General features: G+C 38.9%; 1 protein-coding gene and 1 pseudogene across 6 annotated transcripts in view; both read left to right on the top strand.

Moving 5' to 3' along the window:
- The window catches only part of UIMC1 (ubiquitin interaction motif containing 1), a 116103-nt gene that overhangs the window by 33591 nt on the left and 59519 nt on the right, over window positions 1-22993 (top strand). For 5 of the 6 annotated variants that reach the window (XM_070465149.1, XM_070465151.1, XM_070465150.1 and 2 more), the window contains exon 4: window positions 20116-20240. In XM_070465149.1, coding sequence (XP_070321250.1) covers window positions 20116-20240 — 125 coding nt within the window. Of the gene's footprint in view, window positions 1-20115; window positions 20241-20968; window positions 21075-21385; window positions 22123-22993 lie in introns of all 6 variants that reach the window. The other variant, XM_020873980.2, reaches the window with a different exon arrangement.
- LOC110125107 (selenide, water dikinase 1 pseudogene) lies at window positions 3638-4955 on the top strand (annotated as a pseudogene).

Here is a 22993-nt window from a genome sequence, read left to right as displayed (position 1 = left end):
TTTCCTACTCCAGGGGATCTTTCTGACCCAGGGATTGAACCTGTGTCTGTTGCATCTGCTGCAGTGGCAGATGTATTCTTTACCATTGCACCACCTGGAAAGCATGATTTCAAATAACACTTATTCATTTCTGGTATATGGAATGTGATTGACTACTATTCTTGTATATCATAACCTTAGTATAGCCACTTCTAGGAATTTTGTTGATTCTGTTGGATTTTCTACTTAGATGATAGTATGATTTGTGAACAAAGACAGTTTTACTTTTTTCCTCCCTTGTCTGTATGCCTTTTATTTCCTTTTCTTGTCTTATTGCATTAGCTGGTATGTCCAGTACAGTGTTGAAAAGGAGTGATGAGAGGGCCATTGTAGCCTTTTTCCTATTTATAATGGGAAAGCTTTGAGTTTTTTCCTTTTAGTATGATGTTAGCTATAAGTTTTTCTTTATTATTCTCCATCAAATTGAGAAAATTCTCTATTCCTAATTTATCAAGAGGTTTTATCATGGATGAGTGATTTTATCCATTGCTTTTTCTGAATCTGTTGAATATGATCATGTGATTTTTCTTTTTCATTCTGTTTATGCATTGCATTATGTTACTTAATTTTTGAATGTTGAACTAGCATGCACATCTGGGGTAAATTCCATTTGGTCCTGGTGTATAGTTCTTTTTATGTATTGGTAGGTTCAGTTTGCTAATATTTTGTTGTTTTGCATCTGTGTTCATGAGACATATTGGTCTGTACTTTTCTTGTAACGTTTTTGTCTAGTTTTAGTGTTAGGGTTAATGTGATCACATGGAATAACTTATGTAGTATTCCCTCTGCTTCTGTCTTCTGAAAGAGATTGTAGAGAATTTGTATAATGGCTGTCTGAGGAGGCCTTACAAATAGCTGTGAAAAGACAGGAAGCGAAAAGCAAAGGAGAAAAGGAAAGACATACCCATTTGAATGCAGAGTTCCAAAGAAGAGATAAGCAAGGAGAGATAAGAAAGGCTTCCTCAGCGATCAATGCAAACAAATAGAGGAAAACAATAGAATGGGAAAGACTAGAGAGCTCTTCAAGAAAATTAGAGATACCAAGGGAACATTTCATGTAAAGATGGTCTCAATAAAGGACAGAAATGGTAGGGACCTAACAGAAGCAGAAGATACTAAGAAGAGGTGGCAAGAATACACAGAAGAACAGTACAAAAAAGATCTTCACAACCCAGATAATCACAATGGTGTGATCACTCACCTAGAGCCAGACATCCTGGAATGTGAAGTCAAGTGGGCCTTAGGAAGCATCACTGCGAACAAAGCTAGTGGAGGTGATGGAATTCCAGCTGAGCTATTTCAAATCCTGAAAGATGACGCTGTGAAAGTGCTGCAGTTAATATGCCAGCAAATATGGAAAACTCAGCAGTGGCCACAGGACGGGAAAAGGTCAGTTTTCATCCCAATCCCAAAGAAAGGCAATGCCAAAGAATGCTCAAACTACCACACAATTGCACTCACCTCACACACTAGTAAAGTAATGCTCAAAATTCTCCTAGCCAGGCTTCAGCAATACGTGAACCGTGAACTTCCAGATGTTCAAGCTGGTTTTGGAAAAGGCAGAGGAACCAGAGATCAAATTGCCAACATCCGATGGATCATCGAAAAAGCGAGAGAGTTCCAGAAAAACATCTATTTCTGCTTAATTGACTATGCCAAAGCCTTTGACTGTGTGGATCACAACAAACTGTGGAAAATTCTGAAAGAGATGGGAATACCAGACCACCTGACCTGCCTCTTGAGAAACCTGTATGCAGGTCAGGAAGCAACAGTTAGAACTGGACATGGAACAACAGACTGGTTCCAAGTAGGAAAAGGAGTACATCAAGGCTGTATATTGTCACCCTGCTTATTTAACTTATATGCAGAGTACATCATGAGAATGTACTGGGCTGGAGGAAGCACAAGCTGGAATCAGGATTGCTGGCAGAAATATCAATAACCTCAGATATGCAGATGACACCACCCTTATGGCAGAAAGTGAAGAAGAACTAAAGAGCCTCTTGATGAAAGTGAAGGAGGAGAGTGAAAAAGTTGGCTTAAAGGTCAATGTTCAGAAAACGAAGATCATGGCATCCGGTCCCATCACTTCATGGCCGATAGATGGGGAAACAGTGGAAACAGTGACTGACTATTTTTCTGGGCTCCAAAATCACTGCAGATGGTGATTGCAGCCATGGAATTAAAAGACGCTTATTCCTTGGAGGGAAAGTTGTGACCAACCTGGACAGCATATTAAAAAGCAGAGACATTACTTTGCCAACAAAGGTCCATCTAGTCAAGGCTGTGGTTTTTCCAGTGGTCATGTATGGATGTGAGAGTTGGACTATAAAGAAAGCTGAATGCTGAAGAATTGATGCTTTTGAACTGTGGTGTTGGAGAAGACTCTTGAGAGTCCCTTGGACTACAAGGAGATCCAACCAGATATCCTAAAGGAGATCAGTCCTGGGTGTTCATTGGAAGGACTGATGTTGAAGCTAAAATTCCAGTACTTTGGCCACCTGATGTGGAGAGCTGACTCATTGGAAAAGACCCTGATGTTGGGAAAGATTGAGGGGAGGAGGAGAAGGGAATGACAGAGGATGAGATGGTTGGATGGCATCATCGACTCGATGGACATGGGTTTGGGTGGACTCTGGAAGTTGGTGATGGACAGGGAGGCCTGGCGTGCTGCAAGTTCATGGGGTTGCTAAGAGTCTGACATGTCTGAGTGACTGAACTGAACTGAACTGAACTTAAATATTTGGTAGAATTTATTAGTGTATCCACCTGGGCCTGTTGCTTTTTGTTGTTCAAGGTTAGTTATGAATTCTATTTCTTTAATAGATATAGGTAGACTGTCTTTTTTTTTTTTTTTTAATGTGAGTGTTGGCAGATTGTGTCTTTCAAGAGAATTGGTCTATTTCGTTGAGGTTATCAAATTTGTGGACATAGAGTTGTTCATAGTATTCCTTTATTATTCTTTTAATCTCCAAGAGGTCTGTAGTGATGTCTCCTCTTTCATTTCTGATACTAGAAATTTATGTCCTCTCTTTGTTTAGTCAGCCTAGCTAGTGGTTTATCAATTTTACTGATTTTAAAAAAAAATACATCAGCTTTTGTTTTGGTTCATTTTCTCTGTTCACTTCTCAATTTCAATTTCATTGATTTCTGCTGTAGTTTTTATTATTTTTTCTTCTGCTTACTTTGTATTTAATTTGCTGTCTCTCTCTTATTTTTTTTTCCTGGTTTCCTAAGGTTAGATGATTGACTTTAGATCTTTTTTCCCAGTGTATGCACTCAATGCTGTTAGATGATTGATTTTAGATCTTTTTTCCCAGTGTATGCACTCAATGCTATAAATCCCCTCTAAGCGCTGCTTTTGCTGCATCCCAGAAATTTTGATAAGTTTTGTTTTCATTTTCATTTGATTCAAAGTATTTTTATATTTGTTTTGAGATTTCTTCTTTGAGCCGTGAGTTATTTAAAGTATGTTGTTTAATCTCCATTTATTTTGAGATTTTCCTGTTATTTTTCTAATTGATTTCTAGTTTAATTTCATTGTGGTCTGAGAGCAGACATTGCATGATTTCTCTTGCTTTAAATTTGTTAAGGTACCATGCCTGGTACGTTGTGGGAGTGACAGAGTCCTGTTTGTGGGAGGAGGTGGAAGATGCAAAGCAAACAGGTGGATCTGTAAAGAAACCAGCCTCATAGAGGGAGGGGAGGAGCCCAACTGTGAGGCGTGTGGGCTGAAGAACCATGTCCAAAGTGGGAGTACGTTAATCGGGAAAGTTATGAATTGGACAACAGCTTCTGGTTAACCAGATTCATTTAACTGAAGGGCTCCGGCTTCAAAGGGCTCTAAGATGTCCTTGCAGAAATTGCTGGAGTCCTTATGGGAGAACCACTTCCAAGAAGAGCAGTTTCTTGTAGCGGATATGCCAAGATTTGGATCGGGATAGACACTTGTGTCTTTCCTCTGAGGCATGGCAGTCTTCCCTTGGTTCAAACTGCAGATTACATTTAGCCCATGGTTGCTGACCCTTATATGATGGGCAGGATGGCCTGTGCCAATGTCCTCAGTGACCTCTGTGCTATGGGGGGCACAGAATGTGACAACATGCTGATGCTTCTTGGAATCAGTCATAAAATGACCAACAGGGAAAGGGATAAAGTAATGCCCCTAAATATACAGGGTTTTAAAGATGGAGAAGAGGAGGTGGGAATGTCTATAATGGGTGGCCAAACAGTAAACCCCTGTATTGCTAAACCCATGGATTGTTGTGGATACAACTGTCTGCCACCCCAATGAATTTATCATGCCAGATAACGCAGTGCTGGGTGTGCTTGTGCTGACAAAACATTTGGGGATGCAAGTGGTCATGGCTATGCACCAGTGGCTGGACATTCCTGAGAAATGGAATAAAATCAAGCTAGTGGTCCCTTAGGAGGATGTGGAGCTGGAGTACCAGGAGGCAATGATGAACATGGCCAGGCTCAACAGGACAGTGGCCGGACTCGTGTGTACATTCAATGCCCATGTGGCCACCAACATCACAGGCTTTGGGATTCTGGGCCACGCACAGAACCTGGCCAAACAGAGAAACAAGGTGTCCTTTGTGATACATAATCTTCCTATCCTGGCCAGGATGGCAGCTGTGAGCAGGGCCTGTGGAAACATGTTTGGCCTTATGCATGGGACCTGTCCGGAGATGTCAAGAGGCCTCCTGATCTGTTTACTTTGTGAGCAAGTAGCTCAGTTCTGTGCAGAGATAAAATCCCCCAAATACGGTGAAGGCCAACAGGTATGGATTATTGGGATTATGGAAAAGGGTAACCACACAGCCAGAATCACAGACAAGCCCCAGATCATTGAGGTTGCATTGCAGTTGTCCACCCAGAATGTGAACCCCACACCTGGTGTCACCTCTTAATCTGGGCTGAAGCAGCTGTGTGGTTTTGTTTTAAATAGCTATTTCCTTTATTATCATTTCAATTAGAGACTATGAACAAAGAAAGAATAAGGAAAATAAAAGTTTTTATTTTTTCTTCACTTATTCCTTCTTTGGTATTCTTCCTTTGTTAATATAGGTCTGAGTTTCTGATCTAGATAATATTCCTTCTGTCTAAAGAACATCTTTCAACAATATTTTACTCTGCTTTCCTATTGCTTGTGTGGTTTCTGAGAAGTTGGATGTAACTCTTATCTTTGGTGCTCTATAGGTAAGGTGTTTTTTCCCTATGGCTTTTTTCAGCACTTTATCTTAGATTTTCTGCAGTTTGAAAACTATATGCCTTGCTATAGTTTTGGGGGTGCATTTTTGCTGGTTGGTGGTTTTTTTTTAATTGAGGGATAATTGCTTTACAGTGTTGAGCTGGTCTTTGCTGTACATCAACATGAATCAGTCATATGTATATATATGTATATATTTTTATATATATATATATCCCCCCTCTTGAGTCTCTCCCTATCCATTCCCTTGGAGGAGGGCATGGCAACCCACTCCAGTATTCTCACCTGGAGAATCCCCTTGGACAGAGGAGCTGGGCAGTCTGTAGTCCATGGGGTTGCATAGAGTTGGACAGGACTGTGTGAATAAGCATAGTGTATATATGTCAGTGATACTTTCTCAGTTTGTCCTACCCTCTCCGTTCCCCAGACCATTCTCTATGTCTGCATCCCCATTTCTTCTCTGTAAAAAGGTACATCAGTACTATTTTTCTAGATCCATGTGTATGTGTTAATATACAGTATTAGTTTTTCTCTTTCTGACTGACTTCACTCTGTGTAACACGCTCTAGGTTCGTCCACCTCACTACAACTGACTCAAATTCATTCCTTTTTATGGCTGAGTATTATGCCATTGTATATATGTGCCACAACTTCTTTATCCATTCATCTGTTGATGGACATCTCGGTTGCTTCCCTGTCCTGGCTATTGTCAGTAGTGCTGCAGTGAACACTGGGGTGCTTGTGTCTTTTTGAATTGTGGTTTTCTCAGAGTATTTGCCCAGTAGTGGGATTGCTGGGTCATAGAGTAGTTTTTTTACTAGTTTGTTAAGGAATCTCCATACTGTTCTCCATAGTGGCTGTATCAATTTACATTCCCACCAAGAGGGCGGTACGGTTCCCTTTTATCCACATTCTCTGCAGCATTTATTGTTTGTAGTTTTTTTGTTGATGGTCATTCTGACCGGTATGAAGTGATACCTCATTGTAGTTTTGATTTGCATTTCTCTAAGTGATGTTGAGCAATTTTTTCATGTGTTTGTTAGCTAGCTGTATGTCTTCTTTGGAGAAATATATGTTCCTGCTGTGCATTTTTCGATTGGGCTGTTCATTTTTTGATATTGAGCTGTATGAGTTTCTTATATATTTTGGAGATTAATCCTTTGTCAGTTGCTTCATTTGCAGTTTTTTCTCCCATTCTGAGGGTTGTCTTTTAAAATTGCTTAATCTTTCCTTTTGCAAAAGCTTTTAATTTTAATTAGGTCTCATTGATTATTTTTGTTTTTATTTCCATTACTCTAGGAGGTGAGTCAAATAGGATCTTGCTGTAATTTATGTTGAAGAAAGTACTGCCTATGTTTTCCTCTGAGAACTTTATATATAGTTTCTGGCTTTACATTTAAATCTTTGATCCATTTTGAGTTTATTTTGTGTATGATATTAGAAAGTGTTCTAGTTTCATTCTTTTACATGTAGCTGTACAGTTTTCCCAGCACCACTTATTGAAGAGGCTGTCTTTTCTCCATTTTATATATTCTTGCCTGCTTTGTCAAAGATAAAGTGCCCATAGGTGTGTGGGTTTATCTCTGGGCTTTTTATCTTGTTCCATTGGCCTATATTTCTGTTTTTGTGCCAATACCATACGGTATTGATGACTGTAGCTTTGTAGTATAGTCTGAAGGCAGGAAAGTTGATTTCTCCGGGTATGTTTTTTTTGAGATTGCTTTGGCTGTTTGGGGTCTTTTGTGTTTCCATATCGATTGTGAAATTTTCTGTTCTAGTTCTGTGAAAAATGTCATTGGTAGTTGGATAGAGATTGCATTGAATCTGTAGATTGCTTTGGGTAGTATTATCATAATAATAATTCTTCCAATCCAAGAATATGTTATATCTCTCCATTTGTTTGTGTCATCTTTGATTTCTTTCATCATGTCTTACAGTTTTATGCATAGAAGTCTTTCATTTCTTTAGGTAGGTTTACTCTTAGGTATTTTATTCTTTTTGTTGCAATGGTTAATGGAATTGTTTCTTTAATTTCTCTTTCTTATTGTTAGTGTATAGGAATGCAAGGGATTTCTGTGTGTTTTATATCCTGTGACTTTACTATATTCATTGATTAGCTCTAGTAATTTTCTGGTGGCATCTTTAGGATTTTCTATGTATAGTATTATGTCACCTGCACATAGTGAGAGTTTTATTTTCTTCTCCAATTTAGATGTTTTTTATTTCTTTTTCTGATTGCTGTAACTGGGACTTCCAAAACTATATTGAATAATGGTGAGAGTGATTACCCTTGTCTTGTTCCTGATCTTAGGGAAATACTTTTAGTTTTTAAACAGTGAGAATAACGTTTTCTGTGGGTTTGTTGTATATGGCCTTTATTGTGTTTAGGTAGGTTCCTTCTGTGCCTACTTTCTCGAGAGTTTTTGTTTATAACTGAGTGTTGAATTTTGTCAAAAGCTTCCTCTGCATCTGTTGAGATGATGGTATAGTTTTTATCTTTCAGTTTGTTAATATGGTGTTTCACATTGACTTGTATATTGGAGAAGCCCCAGGATAAACCCCACTTGATCGTGGTGTATGATCCTTTTACTATATTGTTGGGTTCTGTTTGCTAAAATTTTGTTGAGGATTTTTTCATCTGTGTTTGTCAGTGATATTGGCCTGTAATTGTCTTCTTTTGTGATGTCTTCATCTGGTTTTGGTATCAGGGTGATGGTGGCCTTGTAGAATGAGTGGGAGTTTTTCTTCCTCTGCAGTGTTCTGGAAGAATTTGAGGAGGATAGATGTTAATGCTTCTCTAAATGTTCAGTAGTATTCACCTGTGAAGCCATCTGGTCCTGGGCTTTTGTTTGTTGGAAAATTTTTGATTATAGTTTTGATTCAGTGCCTGTGATTGGTCTGTTTTTATTTCCTGTTTCTTCCTGGTTCAGTCTTGGAAGATTATACTTTTCTAAGAATTTGTCCGTTTCTTCCAGATTGTCCATTTTATTGACATAAAATTGCTCCAAAGTCTACAGTCTCAGGCTGATAGCAGGTATTTAATCTGCTGCACCTGTAGCTGCAAGAGCACCTTCCCTTCCTCTTTGTTCAAATAGTGCCTGGGGCTTAGCTTTGGTTTTGTTCCCACCTCTGTTGAAGCTTCAATACTTTGGCCACCTGATGAGAAGAACCAACCCATTGGAAAAGCTCTTGGTGCTGGGAAACACTGAAGACAAAAGGAGAAGGGACGGCAGAGGATGAGATGGTTGGATGGCATCACTGACTCAGTGGATGTGGATCTGAGCAAACTCCAGGAGATGGTGGAGGACAGAAGGACCTGGCATGCTACAGTCCATGTAGTCACAGAGTCAGACACAACTTAGCGACTGAATACCAGTAACAGCTGCTTGTAGGCAACCCTCTGGTGTCTGTTCCCTGCCAAGACAAGAGGGGGTGAAAATACCAGCTTATTATGGCTCACCTTTCAGTCAGGCTGGGGAGATGGAGGGGTATGGCAGACACAATTGGGGTGTGTGGGGAGTACCTGCTTCAGCAGAGGCCTGTGAGAAGTTGCTATAGTCTGAGGTGGTTCATGCACTCCCCTAGGGTAGTTGCTCCCTGGTTGTGTGTCCCTTGTTAGAGCCAAGCCGCATAAGTTCACAGGAAGGTGTAGACTGTGACCTCTGCCTCCTGACAGCTTGGTGGCAGCTGCTACCTTGGGGTTGGGACCGCAGCGGCAGTTTGTTTCCTGCCTATTGCACTTACCTTGGCTTTGACGGTGCCAGTTGGCCTGAGTGCCTCTTTCTGGGATCATAAATTGCATTTGCGGCTAGTGCCACTTCTGGCCCTTGTGCCGGCTTTGGTGGTGGCTGGCCAGCGTATCTCCCTCTGGGGTTGCAATCCACAGCTGGGGCTTGTCCCACGTATGGCGCTCTTGAAGGCTGGGTCCTGTTGTCAGTGAGTGCACAGTTTTTGAGGATCCCCACAGCAATGATCTCCTGTCTCTCTGTCAAGCCCAACTCCCTGGACTCCCTCAGCTTTGTTGTACTAGCCACTTCAGAGTATCTTCACAGCAGTCAACCCCAGTCCTCTCCCTGAGGTCCAACCCCCAAAGCCCTCAGCATCCAGCCCATACTGGCTGCAGCAGGGAGTGCCAGCAGCATCTTGGCTGGTAAGTGCTGGTCAGCAACAAGCTCGTGGTGATTTCTCTCCATTTGCCTTCTGAGCACATGTTGCTGCATTCCCCTCTGAGGTTCCACAGCTCTTCCCCAGCCCTGCAGTGAGGGGGTTTCCAAGTGTGCAGAAACTTTTTCTTCTTCACAGCTCCCTCCCCAAGGGTGTAGGTCCCCATCCCAAATCCTTTGTCTCTTTTTTCTCTTACAACTTTTCCCCTACCTCATTCTGTGGAGATTGGTTTGCCTTTTTGGAAGTCTGGGGTCTTGCCAGCTTTCAGAAGGTGTTCTGTAGGAGTTGTTCCATATGCAGATATGTTTTTGACATATTTGTGGGGAGGAAGGTGGCCTCCTTATTTTACTCTGCCATCTTGTGGAATCTCCCTGTTTAGTGTTCCTTAAGCTTCTTGGATCTGTGGTTTAGTATCTGACCTTAATTTAGGGAAATTCCGAGTCATTATTATTTCACATAATTCTTTCGCTTCTGTTTTTCTCATCCTTCTGGCAGTTGCATTATGTGTTTTATTACTCTTTTTGTAGTTCCACAGTCCTTGAATATTGTCTTATCCTTTTCAGTCTTTGTTCTCTTTATGTTTTAATTTTGGTGGTTTCAATTAACTTGTCTTCAAGCTCAGATTCTTTTTTAAAGGTGTGTCCAGTCTACTGATAAACCCATCCAAAGCATTCTTCATTTCTGTTGCAGTGTTTTTAAACTTTAGTATTTCTTTTTTTTCTTTCTTAGGATTTCCATCTCTCTATTTACATTTGCAAACAATCTGTCCTTGTTTGTGCTCTAATTAATCCTTTAAAGCCCTTATATTAATCATAATTGTTTTAAATTTCTAGCCTGATAATTCCAGCATTAGCACCATGTCTGGTTCTGATGTATAGTCTATCTTTTCAAATTGTAGTTTTTGCCTTTTAGTGTGACTTGTAATTTTTTCCTGATAGCTGGACATGATGTACCAGGTAAGAGAAACTACTCTAAATAGGCCTTTAGTAATGTGGTGTTGCTGCTGCTGCTAAGTTGCTTCAGTCGTGTCGGACTCTGTGCAACCCCATAGATGGCAGCCCACCAGGTTCCGCCGTCCCTGGGATTTTCCACGCAAGAATACTGGAGTGGGTTGCCATTTCCTTCTCCAGGGGATCTTCGTGATGCAGGGATCGATCCTGGGTCTCCTGCTTTGGAGGCAGATTCCTTACCATCTGAGCCACCAGGGAAGTTCCCTAATTAAGTCTCACTATTTCAGTCTGTGGACTTCACAAGTGTTTCTAATTTTTTACTCCCTCTTTAGGTGGGCGAGGATGGCTAGAGTAGGTTGGAGTTTGGTATATCCCTTCTCACAGGTCAGTTATACTGTTAGTCTAGACTGATTACTTAGTTTCTGCTAGGTCAAGCCTTGCTGGAAAGAACAGAGTGCCCTGATATATTTCAAAATAGCTCCTCTCCTCTACCCTCTTTGGGACATTTAAGAGGAAGTTTCTCCTACATTTATTGTGAGAACCTGGTTAAAATCTTGGAAATAAAACTTACAAGTCTGTGGGCCCCCTTTGACTGAGTTTCCCTGGAATTTTTAACTCCCAGACTTGTCCACACCAAGCCTCCAGCAATTTGTCCCTTACAATTCAGATTTTCTTGGCACTGATTTCTGTGTTAGTTTTTACTCTTGAATCTCTGCTCTGATAAGCCATGACTCCCTGTATTCCCTTGTTTGTCTCTCCATCTTGGGGGCAACAGTTTGCCCTGTGCCCTCCTTTCTCACAGATCCAGGAAGAGTTGTTGATTTTTTCATTTGCTTTATTAATAGCTTTTTATTCTTCAGGACAGAGCAATGACTTACTTCCAGGTTTCTTATATATGGAATCAGAAATTGGTTCTATAATTTCCATTATATTTTCATATGGCTTTTATAGACTTATCATTTTAATATATCTTCATGATTAGTATTTTGATAACATATGAGTCTCTTGAGTTAACATGCCTTATATAACTTAACAGTGGCTTTGTTTTTAGGAAACTTTAGTATGTGTGTGTTTGTGTTAGCTGCGCAGTCGTGTCCAACTCTTTGTGACCCCATGGACTGTAGCCTGCCGTGTTCCTCTGTCCATGGGATTCTATAGGCAAGAATACTGGAGTGGGTTGCTGTTTCCTTTTCCAGGGGATCTTCCCGACCCAGGGATTGAACCTGGGTCTCCTGCATTGCAGGCAAATTCTTTTACCATTGAGCCTCCAGGGAAGCCCAGGTTATAGTGTAATGAACATACTTTTGTGTGTAACACATTTTTTTCTTTTCAGTGATTGTTCAGGATAAATTCCCAGAAGTGGTATCACTTTGTTTGAGAATGCACATCTATACGGGTGCCTACACAGTGCCTTGACGCCTTCAAAAGTGTTCTATAAACTTAAATTGTAACTGGCAGTGTGTAGATATATTAAATTTATCACAGTTGCAGAGCTATGTCTATTTTGCAAAGAAAGTTCTTTGGAAAAGATTTGGGTAGGAAGATAATTTATCTTTTGTTGTTGCATGAAATGTGCCCTGTCAGAACATTTGTTCTGTTCTCTTGGTTTACTTATTTATTTAGGCCATGCTGGGTCTTCATTGCAGTGCACAGTCTTCTCAAATTTTGTCGTACAGTCTCTAGAACACGCAGGCTCATTGGTTGCAGCACATGGAGTTGTTGCCCTGTGGCATGTGGGATCTTAGTTCCCCAACCTGGGATCAAACCCCCATTTCCTGCATAGGAAGGTGGGTTCTCAACTGAGCATTGGACCACCGGGAAGCCCCTCAACCTTTTTAAATAACCACAAATTATACAGGTTATATCTATTTTTGTGTTCTGGATTGTTTGGATTGTTAACAGCCTGTTTGCACATCTCAGTGGGCCAACCTGAATGTTGGGAGATGGTAATCATCATAAATTTTGAAGAGCATAATCAGAATCATTTGATAGGTTAGTTGAGCCAATTCAGTTAGAGATTCTAATGTTGACATTTCCTCCTGGCTGGAATTCCAGTTTATTTCTCCCTTTCTTCTAATGGTTGGGTTCTTATATTGTCGAGAGGTTAGGTAAAATATGTCCTAGCCAGTAGTTTTTATTAGACTTTAGTCTCAGGTCATGGTTATATAAAAAACAAGAGTCAGTAACTAGTGAATAGGAGTGTCCTTTTAATTCTGATTGTGGTTAAAGTAAATAGTAGTGGTAGCTTTGTCAGATTATGTGCTTGTATATTATTGTTTGTTGTTTAGTTGCTAAGTTGTATCTGACTTTTGTGACCCCATGGACTATAGCCCGACAGGCTCCTGTGTCCTTGGGATTTTCCAGGCAAGAATTGTGAAGTGGGTTGCTATTTCCTTCTCTAGGGGATCTTCTTGACCCAGGAATCAAACCTGCATCTCCGGCATTGGCAGGAGGATTCTTTACCACTGAGCCACCTGCGAAGGCAGGTGTTATTGTTAGTGAAAGATAATAATCTGAAGTTTTGGATTTCTTTAAATAATACATAATAACAGTAAATAATTTGTTAATTGATAGTAATGATAAACAGCTATTAGACACTTGTTATGTGCCAGGTACTATTCTAAATATTTTTCATGTATTATTTAACCCTCGTAACAGACTTAAATACAATTACCTCTGTTTCTCTTGTGTGTGAAGTAAAACAATTATTATTAAATCGTATTTATATGAGAATTCTAATGTTAAGATTATGTTTACATTTACTTTAGATACATGGTCATGCAGATTAAAAGACACAAAGAAAAAAGAGGGAGGGAGGTTATCAGAGACCAGCACCAGTATCCAGGTTTAGAGGATAAATAACCTGCTCAAAATTTTACAACTAAAAAGGCATGCAATCAGGAATTAAACCTAGGTAGTCTGGCTGTGGGGGCTTCCCTGGTGGCTCAGGTAGTAAGGAATGCGCCTGCAACGTGGGATACCAGGGTTCAATCCCTGGGTTGGGAAGATCCCCTGGAGAAGAGAACGGCAACCTACTCCAATAGAATTGTCTGGAGAATTCCATGGACAGAGGAGCCTGGCAGGCTACATACAGTCCTTGGGGTCGCAAAGAGTCAGACATGACTGAGGGACTTTTATTTCCTTCCTCAGTCTGGCTGTGGAGCTTCATGTCTATGTAGTTGAAAACAGAATCCTTACTAAGTTCTTGTTTTCATGTTAACGTAACAGCAAAGCCTGCATCTCTCCAGAATCTTTAGGAAATATGTTGTTCTGTCGTTCAGTTGTGTTCGACTCTTTGTGACCTCATGGACTGCAGCACACCATGATTCCCTGTCCCTCACCATCTCCTGAAGTTTGCCCGAGTTCATGTCCATTGTATCGGTGATGGCATCCAGCTATCTCATCATCTGACTCCCTCTTCTTCTGCCCTCTGTCTTTCCCAGCATCAGGGACTTTTCCAGTGAGTCGACTATTTGCGTCAGGTGACCAAAATACTGGAGCTTCAACTTCACCATTAGTCCTTCTAATGAGTACTCAGGTTTGATTTCCTTTAAGATTAACTGGTTTGATCTCCTTGCTGTCCAAGGGACTCTTAATTAGGGAGTACAAGATATTTTAAAAGACTGAATATTACAAAGAACTCATTTTGCATTATTACATGGTTTTGGTTCTCTTAAATTGAACACAAAAGATATAATCAACATCAACATTTTCTTGATGACTTAGTGACTTCATTATGAATGAATAATCATGTTGTAAGAATGTCAGTCTTTTCCATTTTATCCATTCTATTGATATATAGTGGTAGTTCATTTTAACTTGCATTTTCCTCATGATTAATGATCTTTTCTTATGCTTAATGATTGTTTCTTTTGTGAAGGATTTGTTCAGATCTGTTGTTCATTATTGATAAAATTAGATGGCTTGTTTTCTTACTATGAAGTATAGGTATTTCATATACTTTGGATACAAGTCTTTTGTCAGATTATATATATTGTGAATATGTTCTCCCATTTTGTGACTTACCTTTTTCTTTTCTTTCTTTTTTACTTAAAATTTTTTTTAATTAAATTTTTTTTTTACTTTTTATTTTTGTAACAAAGAGAAGTTTTATATTTACTTTTTTCTTTCTGTATCACGTCTAAGCAAAATTTGACTACCCCTCAGTTACAAAGATTTTCACCTGTGTTTTCTTCTAGGATTTTTATAGTTTTAACTTTTACATCTAGATATGTATTCCATTTTGAGTTAATTTTTATATATAGTGTGAGATAAGGATTAAAGTTTCATTTTTTTTTCCTTATGGATATCCTGTTGTTCTGGTACCATTTGTTGAAAAGGTTTGTTGGTGGAAATCAATTGAAAAAAATTTGTGCATCTTTTTCTGAATTTTCTATTACATTATGTTTAATGAGCTTGTTTGGATTTTCATTGGGATTGTGTTGAATCAGTTTAGGGAGACTTGATATTTTATTTTCTGAATTATGTTGCTATTATTTTTTTCTTTAGTTTTTATTAGAATTGACCAGTGGTGAATGTCAGATAGCTTTGGATTTTCTTTATAGTGAGGTTTTTAATTACAGATTCATATTCTTTAATAGGTATAAGGCTGTTCAGATACTCTTTTTCTTCTGTGTCAGTTTTCATAATTTATGTTTTTCAGTGGGTTTTTAAAATTTGTTTGTTTCACTTAAGTCAGTGTTTCTCAGTCCTCTTTTCATTACTGTTCCCCGAAGGATCCTTTTTAGGCTTTTTTTTTCCTAGCCACCACTCTCCCCATGAAATTTTAATGCCATAGATAATGCTATATATCCTATTTATGTACCGACTTGTACACCTCTGTTTTATATATAAAGAGAGCAAGATTTCTTGGACTTCCGAGAACCAATTTTTGTCCACTTGGGGATGATATCATGCCAGTTGAGAATGCATGTTTGTTTGTCAAATTTGTTGGCATAAAGTTGTCCATGGTATTCTGTTATTCTTTTTATGACTGTAGAATCTGTAGTGATTCCTTCTTATTCCTGTATTGTTAACTTACATGTTTTCTTTTTCTTCTTGATCAGTCTAATCAGAGATTTATAAATTTTATTGACCTTTTCATTGGACCAGGTTTTGGTATTAAATTTTGTTTTCTGTGTTGCACACCATCTTCTGTTTCATTGATATCTGCTCTTTATATTACTTTCTTCTTACTTTGGGTTGTTTGCTCTTCATTATTTAGCTTATTAAAGAGGAAAGCTTGGATCTCTGATTTTAAATTTTTCTTCTTATATGATCATGTAAAGCTGTTCATATCCCTGTAAACATTACATTAGGTACTTCCACAGATTTTGACTTTGAAAAAAAGTCTAGAAAGGATTCTTCAGAGAAGAATAATGAAAAAAGGACTGAGAAACACTGAATTGAAACAAATTAAAAACATCACTGAAAAACATAATTTGTGAAAACTGATACAGAAGAAAGAGAACATCTAAATAACCTTATGTCTGTTAAAGAATTTGAATTCATAGTTAAAAACCTCTCTATAAAGAAAATCTAAGGCCATCTGACGTTCATTCACTGGTTAATTCTGATCTGTTTTCATTCTCATTAAGATCACTTTACATTTATTTGGGTGCATTTTTTTATGTTGGGATTTAATCTTAGGGATCCCTCATCCTTACTGATTTTAGTTTACTTTTTAAAAACAGGTTTAACATTTACCTGATTAAGTCAAAGATATACCAAAAGGAATATCATAGTCAAAGGTATATCATAGTCAAAGAAATGTCACTCGCTCCCTTATCCCTTCCACTTTGTACCCAGCTACCTGTATATAACCATTTGGATTAGGTTCTAATTCATCTTTCTTGTGTCACTCTTCACATAAATTAGCATACTATATAATCTTTTTTGTGTTTTGCTTTTTTTTTAACTTAATAGTGTATCTTTAAAATAATTCTATTCCTAGAGCATAGATACCTTCCTTGTTCTTCTTTACAGTTTTATGTATGAATACCGAAATCTATTCAAGCAGTGTCCTATGATGGTCATTACATGGATTACAGTGTTTTGCAAATTCAAACAACGCTGCAGTGAAAAATGTAGTACATATTTGGTTTTGTTGTCATTGTTCAGTCACTAAGTTGTGTCCAACTATTTGCAACCCTATAGCCTACAGCATGCCAGGCTCCTCTGTCCTCCACTGTCTCCTGGAGTTTGCTCAAATTCATGTCCATTGAACTGGTGATGCTATCCAACTGTCTCATCCTCTGTCACCCTCTTCTGCTTTTGCCTTCAATCTTTCCCAGCATCAAAGTCTTTTCCAGTAAGTCAGCTCTTTGCATCAGGTGGCCAAAGTATTGGAGTTTCAGCTTTAGCATCAATCCTTCCATGAATATTCAGGGTTGATTTCCTTTAGGATTGACTGGTTTGGCCTCTTTGAAGTTCAAGGAACTCTCAAGAGTCTTCTCCAGCACCGAAATTCAAAAGTGTCAGTTCTTCAGTGCTCCAACTCTCGCATCTGTACATGACTGCTGAAGCAGGCTGGTTGGTCTACAGGTTACATTTCTTGCCTCTGGCATGAGAGGTCCCAGTTTCAGGTTCCAGATGAGACCCCAAGGTGCGAGGTTGTTGCTGAGCTGTGAAAGACACCGGGATTCTTTACCTGCAGAGGAGAGGGATTCAATCCGGGGCGAGTGATGAAGCTTGATTGCTCAGAACTTTTGCATGATAAAGTTTTATTGAAGTATGAAAGAGATGGACAAAGCTTCTGACATAGACATCAGAAGGGGGCAGAAAGAGTGCCCCCCTGCTAGCCTTTAGCAGTATGTTACATACCTATCAGCGAGCTGTTAATTAGAGAAAGGAGATGTCTCAGAGTGGCACCAGGCCCCTCACCCACACCATGCGTTTTGATATAACATTGGCACCAGGTGAGTCATCCTGGGCCATAAAACGATTGACATGAATCTTGAAGAAAGGCAGGTTTCCAAATAAATATATAGTTTCATTAACATAGATAAGGAGAATAGTATATGAGTAAAACCTATAGGTTTGTTGAGCCCTTATCTAAGTCTTAAGAACAGACTTGGAGACAGACTTTAGTGTAAATACATAGTTCTTTAACATAGCTTAAGAAAACTGTTTCCATAAGAAGAATGCATTGGTTAGCTCAAGGTTTGAAAAAAGTTAAGTTCAGGTGGAACTAGGTGTTGTCATGGCAACACAGAATTTTAGGGAAACCTTTTAAATTTGTATAGAGAAGGGAAAAAAAATCTGACACTTGTGGTTTGTTTTCTCCTGCTGCTTAAAAGAGAGAGAAAAAATGTCTAAGACTTGCAGCCTATTTCCTCTGTTTGGAGACCCCTGGCCTTCCTGCCTGTAACCCTCTCACTACTAGAAAAACCATAGCTTTGACTATACAGACCTTTGTCAGCAAAGTGATGTCTTTGTTTTTTAAATATGCTGTCTTGTGCATATTTATTTTTTAAAAAAATTGAAAATATATCATTAGAGTACATTGCTCGAATTGGGATTGCTGGGTCATATGTGTAGTTAGTCACTGCCAGAATCTTGTCCATAAGCATTATACAAAATGGCAGTATTCTTTTTTATATTTATTAGCTAGAATAATTCTCTTTTGAAGTATTGTTTTTTAAATTTATTTATTTTTAATTGGAGGATAATTGCTTTACAGTGTTGTGTTGGTTTTGCCATACATAAGCATGAATTAGCCACAGGTATGCATATGTCCCCTCCCTTTGGAACCTCTCTCCCATCTCCTTCCCTCCCCTCCCTCACCATTCCACCTCTCTAGGTTTGTCACAGAGCACTGGGTTGAGCTCCTTGCATCATACAGCATATTACCAGTGGTTATCTGCTTTACATATGGTAATATATATGTTTCAGTGCTACTCTCTCAATTCGTTCTCCCCTCTCCTTTCCTCACTGTGTCTAACAAGTCTTTTCTCTATGTCTGCATCTCTACTGCTGCTCTGCAAATAGGTTAATCAGTACCATTTTTCTAAATTCCATATATATGTGTCAATATACAATATTTGTTTTTATTTTTCTGACATAGTTCATTCTGCATAACAGGCTCTAGGTTCATCCACCTCACTACAACGGACTCAAATTTGTTCCTTTTTATGGCTGAATAATACTCAATTATATGTAGGTGAAAGTGAAAATCACTCAGTTGTGTCCAACTCTTTGTGACCCCATGGACTATACAGTCCTTGGAATTTTCCAGGCGAGAAAATGAGTGGTTTACGGTTTCCTTCTCCAGGGGATCTTCCCAATCCAGGGATCAAACCCATGTCTCCCGCATTGCAGGCAGATTCTTAACCAGCTGAGCCACAAGGGAAGCCCATTGTATATATATATACACCACACACACATATATATACCACAACTTTATCCATTCATCTGTCGATGGACATCTAGGTTGCTTGCATGTCCTGGCTATTGTAAATAGTGCTGCAATGAACACTGGGGTACATGTGCCTTCTAGAATGATTTTTCTAAGGGTATATGCCCAGTTGTGGGATTGCTGGGTCGTATGGTAGTTTTATTCCTATTTTGTTAGGGAATCTCCATACTGTTCTCCATAGTGGCTCTATCAATTTACATTCCCACCAACAGTGCAAGAGGGTTCCCTTTTCTCCACACCATCTTATAACTCTTTAAAGAGAAGCTTCTTTTCATCTATCTGGTTATCTGGTAGTATAGCTTATACTAGAAGAATAGGACAAAAGCTTGATTCTCTATCCTTTTTTTTTTTCTCGTTTTCAAAATAATTGATTCATTATTGATTGAATAATATATTGTTAACATTCTTCAACAGTGACCAATTAGTTTTTTTTTTTTTAGGTACTATTATGAGTTTATAGATTTAAACTTATTTGTGTGTTAGTCACTCAGTTGTGTCCAACTCTTTGTGACCCCATAGACTGTAGCCTGCCAGGCTCATCTGTCCATGGAATTCTCCAGGGAAGAATACTGGAGTGGGTTGCCATTCCCTTCTCCAGTTAAACTTATTTAGTATGTTTTAATTCATTGTATTCATTATCCTTGTTGATGTTCAGTGGTCTCATTTTTGGCCATTGAGAACCTTTTTAAGTTGAGTCTTAAGTTCTTTTGATACGACCCTAGTAGTATCTGGTAGATTCTTTGCTCATAGCTTTGACAGATATTCTAATTTGTCTTCTATTAATATGTTTCATTCTCCAGACTTGCTGTCAACTGTTCCTCTCCAGGGTACCCCAGTTGCTTTTAATGGGAAATGGTGTTTGGGGATGACACTCGGTTCTTTAGAGATGTTCTTTTCTACTGGATAAATCAGAAAATTCTGAAAAGTAAAATTACTCTGGCTTGATGTTAAGCATAAAGCAAATATGTATCAGTATGAAGTGATAGGTATTGAAAAAACCTGGATTGGGAGTTAGGTCCTCTTATTTATTCACCAGATATTACCTGTCAGGAGCCAGGTATTCTTCTCTTGTGCTGAAGATACAACAGTGAAGAAAGTAGGCAGAAACTCTGCCTTCATAGGAGCTCACAGTTTGGTTAATCCTGGACTCTTATAGCTACTGCTACTGATCTTTACTGGTACATTACCTTTTGGAGCTTTCCTTATTCACAAAATTGTACTAAGTGGTCTTTAGTGTCTTCGCTTAAAAAGTTTAATAATTCTGTTTCTTGTCTACACACTTATTTAATGTCTATGGTGTCACTCTCTCTCTTTTCCCTATCTTCTTACAGAAATGACAGAAGAAGAACAGTTTGCTCTGGCTCTCAAAATGAGTGAACAGGAAGCTAGGGAGGTGAACAGCCAGGAGGCGGAAGAAGAGGAGCTCTTGAGGAAAGCCATTGCGGAGAGCCTGAATGTAAATATGCTATGTTGAAAAAGTTTGTGAGGATTGATCAGTAACATTTTATTTCTGCAGTGTCATGGCTAATTAGGAACTAGCTGTAGTAAGTAGTTCATATGGTTTTCAATTAATAGATATTTCCCATTATCATTTTTAAAATCTTGTGTCGAACTGTGAACTCAATTTAGTGTTTTGTTAATTCTATATGGAAGAGTTTTCTACCTCACAAATTTTCAGTCCATGCCTTAAGAGAACAATAGTATTTGGCAGCTTCTGAAAAGAGTTACTGAGTACCAAGAAACCAAAAGAGAGCAAGATAAGGTGCTTACTTCCCCTGTATTGTGGGGAATGAGAACAAAGGGAATGAGAACTGGAGGTGGGTTATGAAGAGACAGAATGAGCAGTATTAAAATTTTAAACATAATATTAAATTGTGATTTGAATATGTGTAATTGAAGTTATTTTAAATGTGAAAGCTGTTTGCCAGTGGCAGATCCTGAGCCATCCTTTATGCCATTCACCTTTCTACATTAGAAAAAGGTCTAGTATAGTGATCTAATACAATGCTTCGTACATAGTAGGCATGCAGTACACATTGTGGAATTTATTTGAATTGAGCATCTACGTTTTGGAGAAGAGAGTCTCTTAGGGACAGTGGACTCCTCTTTTTGTACTTCCTATGATCCTTCATGTATCGCTATCTTAATAATAAACCTGGTCTGGTGTGGGATCACTTGTTTCAGAGTTGCCGGCCTTCTGATGCTTCTGCTACCAGATCTCGACCTCTGGCCACTGGACCATCTTCACAGTCCCACCAACAGAAAACCACAGACTCTGGGACCACTGAAGGCATGTCTCCCTGTTCTGGCTCCTTCTTCTCATCAAGCATAACCATATCAGAGGGATATCATGCTGAGAGTAGATATACAGAAATGTCCAGAATCCCTTTGGTGGTATTAAAGAGGTTAAATCAGATAGTAGCTGAGATCTCACTAATATGCAGCATACTTTTATCTCCCAGGAGAAGCCAACTTTTGGTTAAACCCAAAGAAGAGCCTTTTTTACCCACATTATGTAATTCTTGATAAGTGATAACTTACCAAACCCTCTTAATAAAAAATGGTTTGTCCTTAGCCCTACTTTTTCTCAAATACCTACAGGCATATGGCAGCTGGTACCTCCATCACTGTTTAAAGGCTCACATATCAGTCAGGGAAACGAGTCTGAGGAAAGAGAGGAGCCTTGGGACCACACTGAAAACACTGAAGAGGAGCCGGTCTCTGGCAGCTCAGGAAGCTGGGACCAATCAAGCCAGCCAGTGTTTGAGAATGAGAACTTTAAATGTTTTGACAGATGTACTGGCCACTTGGCTGAGCACACACAGTGTGGGAAGCCACAGGAAAGTACTGGGAGGGGTTGTGCTTTTCACAAAGCTGCCCAGGGTAGGGGGGACACATCTAGGCACTGTCTGCATACCCCAGCAGATGCCAAAGGTCTCCAGGACACTGGGGGCACTGTACACTACTTCTGGGGTATTCCATTCTGCCCTGATGGAGTAGACCCTAACCAGTATACCAAGGTCATTCTCTGCCAGTTGGAGGTTTATCAAAAGAGCCTGAAAATGACTCAGAGGCAGCTCTTAAAAAAAAAAGGTTTTGGGGAACCAGTGTTACCTAGACCTCCTTCTCTGATCCAGAATGAATGTGGCCAAGGAGATCAGGCTAGTGAAAAAAATGAAGGCATCTCAGAAGATGTGGGAGATGAAGACAAAGAGGAGAGGCAGGAGTCTAGGGCATCTGTCTGGCACTCAAAAACCAAGGATTTCCAAGAAAGTCCAATTAAAAGCTTGAAAGAGAAACTTTTGTTGGAGGAAGAACCAACAACCAGTCATGGTCAGGTAAGGGTCAGTGATGCTGTGATTAAGGATGATTTATTCACAGATTAAACAAGGATTATTTTAGCTGTTTTTTGTGTCGCCCTCTCCTCTCGACTTCTAAAGTAACACATATATGCTCACTATGAAAAATTAGGAAAGTACAGAAGAGTGTAAAGAAGAAAAAATTGACCATAATACCAGCACCAAGAGGCAATCATCATTATTTTTATGCATATAAAGTTATTTTTCCTTTTAAATTTTTCAACAAAATGAAGACTTTTCTATATAAACTTTGTTCCTTTCTCCTACTTAAGAGCTTATCTTAGATCTTTTCCTATTCCTTAGGCATTCTTGAAAACATTATTGTATCAGATGTATGTATCAGTTTATTTTGTTTTAAAATATGTATTTCTAAAAAGTTAAGTTTTTGAATAGGTAGTAATGTTCAACTGACTTAAAATTTTAAAAAGATATAAATAAAGTTTGTCTTCTATCCCCATCCCCAGCCAACCAGTTCCCCTTCCTGGAGTCAACATTTTTTACTGTTTTCTAGTGCATCCTTCTGAGGATTTCATGTGGTGCAAAACAATGTGTATGGATACTTTTCCTCACCTTTTACACAGCTGATAGTGTACTCTTCATTATTCTGTACCTTGCTTTTTTCATTTACTGTCTCTATGGGATCATTCCATAACAGTACATAAAGAATATCTTCTTTTTCTTTTGGAGGGAGAATGTGTAATACACTATGTATGGATGAGTTTAATGTATCTAGTGTTCCTATTGGTGGACATTTAGGTTGTTTCCAAAATATTACTATTACAAACACTGCTGCAGTGATTATTATTTTTTTTTTTTTAAATTGGAAGAGGATTATTACTTTTGTGCATAA

The sequence above is a fragment of the Odocoileus virginianus genome, chromosome 3 (assembly GCF_023699985.2).
Source record: "Odocoileus virginianus isolate 20LAN1187 ecotype Illinois chromosome 3, Ovbor_1.2, whole genome shotgun sequence".
In the NCBI taxonomy this organism is placed as follows: domain Eukaryota; kingdom Metazoa; phylum Chordata; class Mammalia; order Artiodactyla; family Cervidae; genus Odocoileus; species Odocoileus virginianus.
Note: the sequence above shows the minus strand (reverse complement) of the source record. Positions and strands in the feature narration are given on the sequence as shown.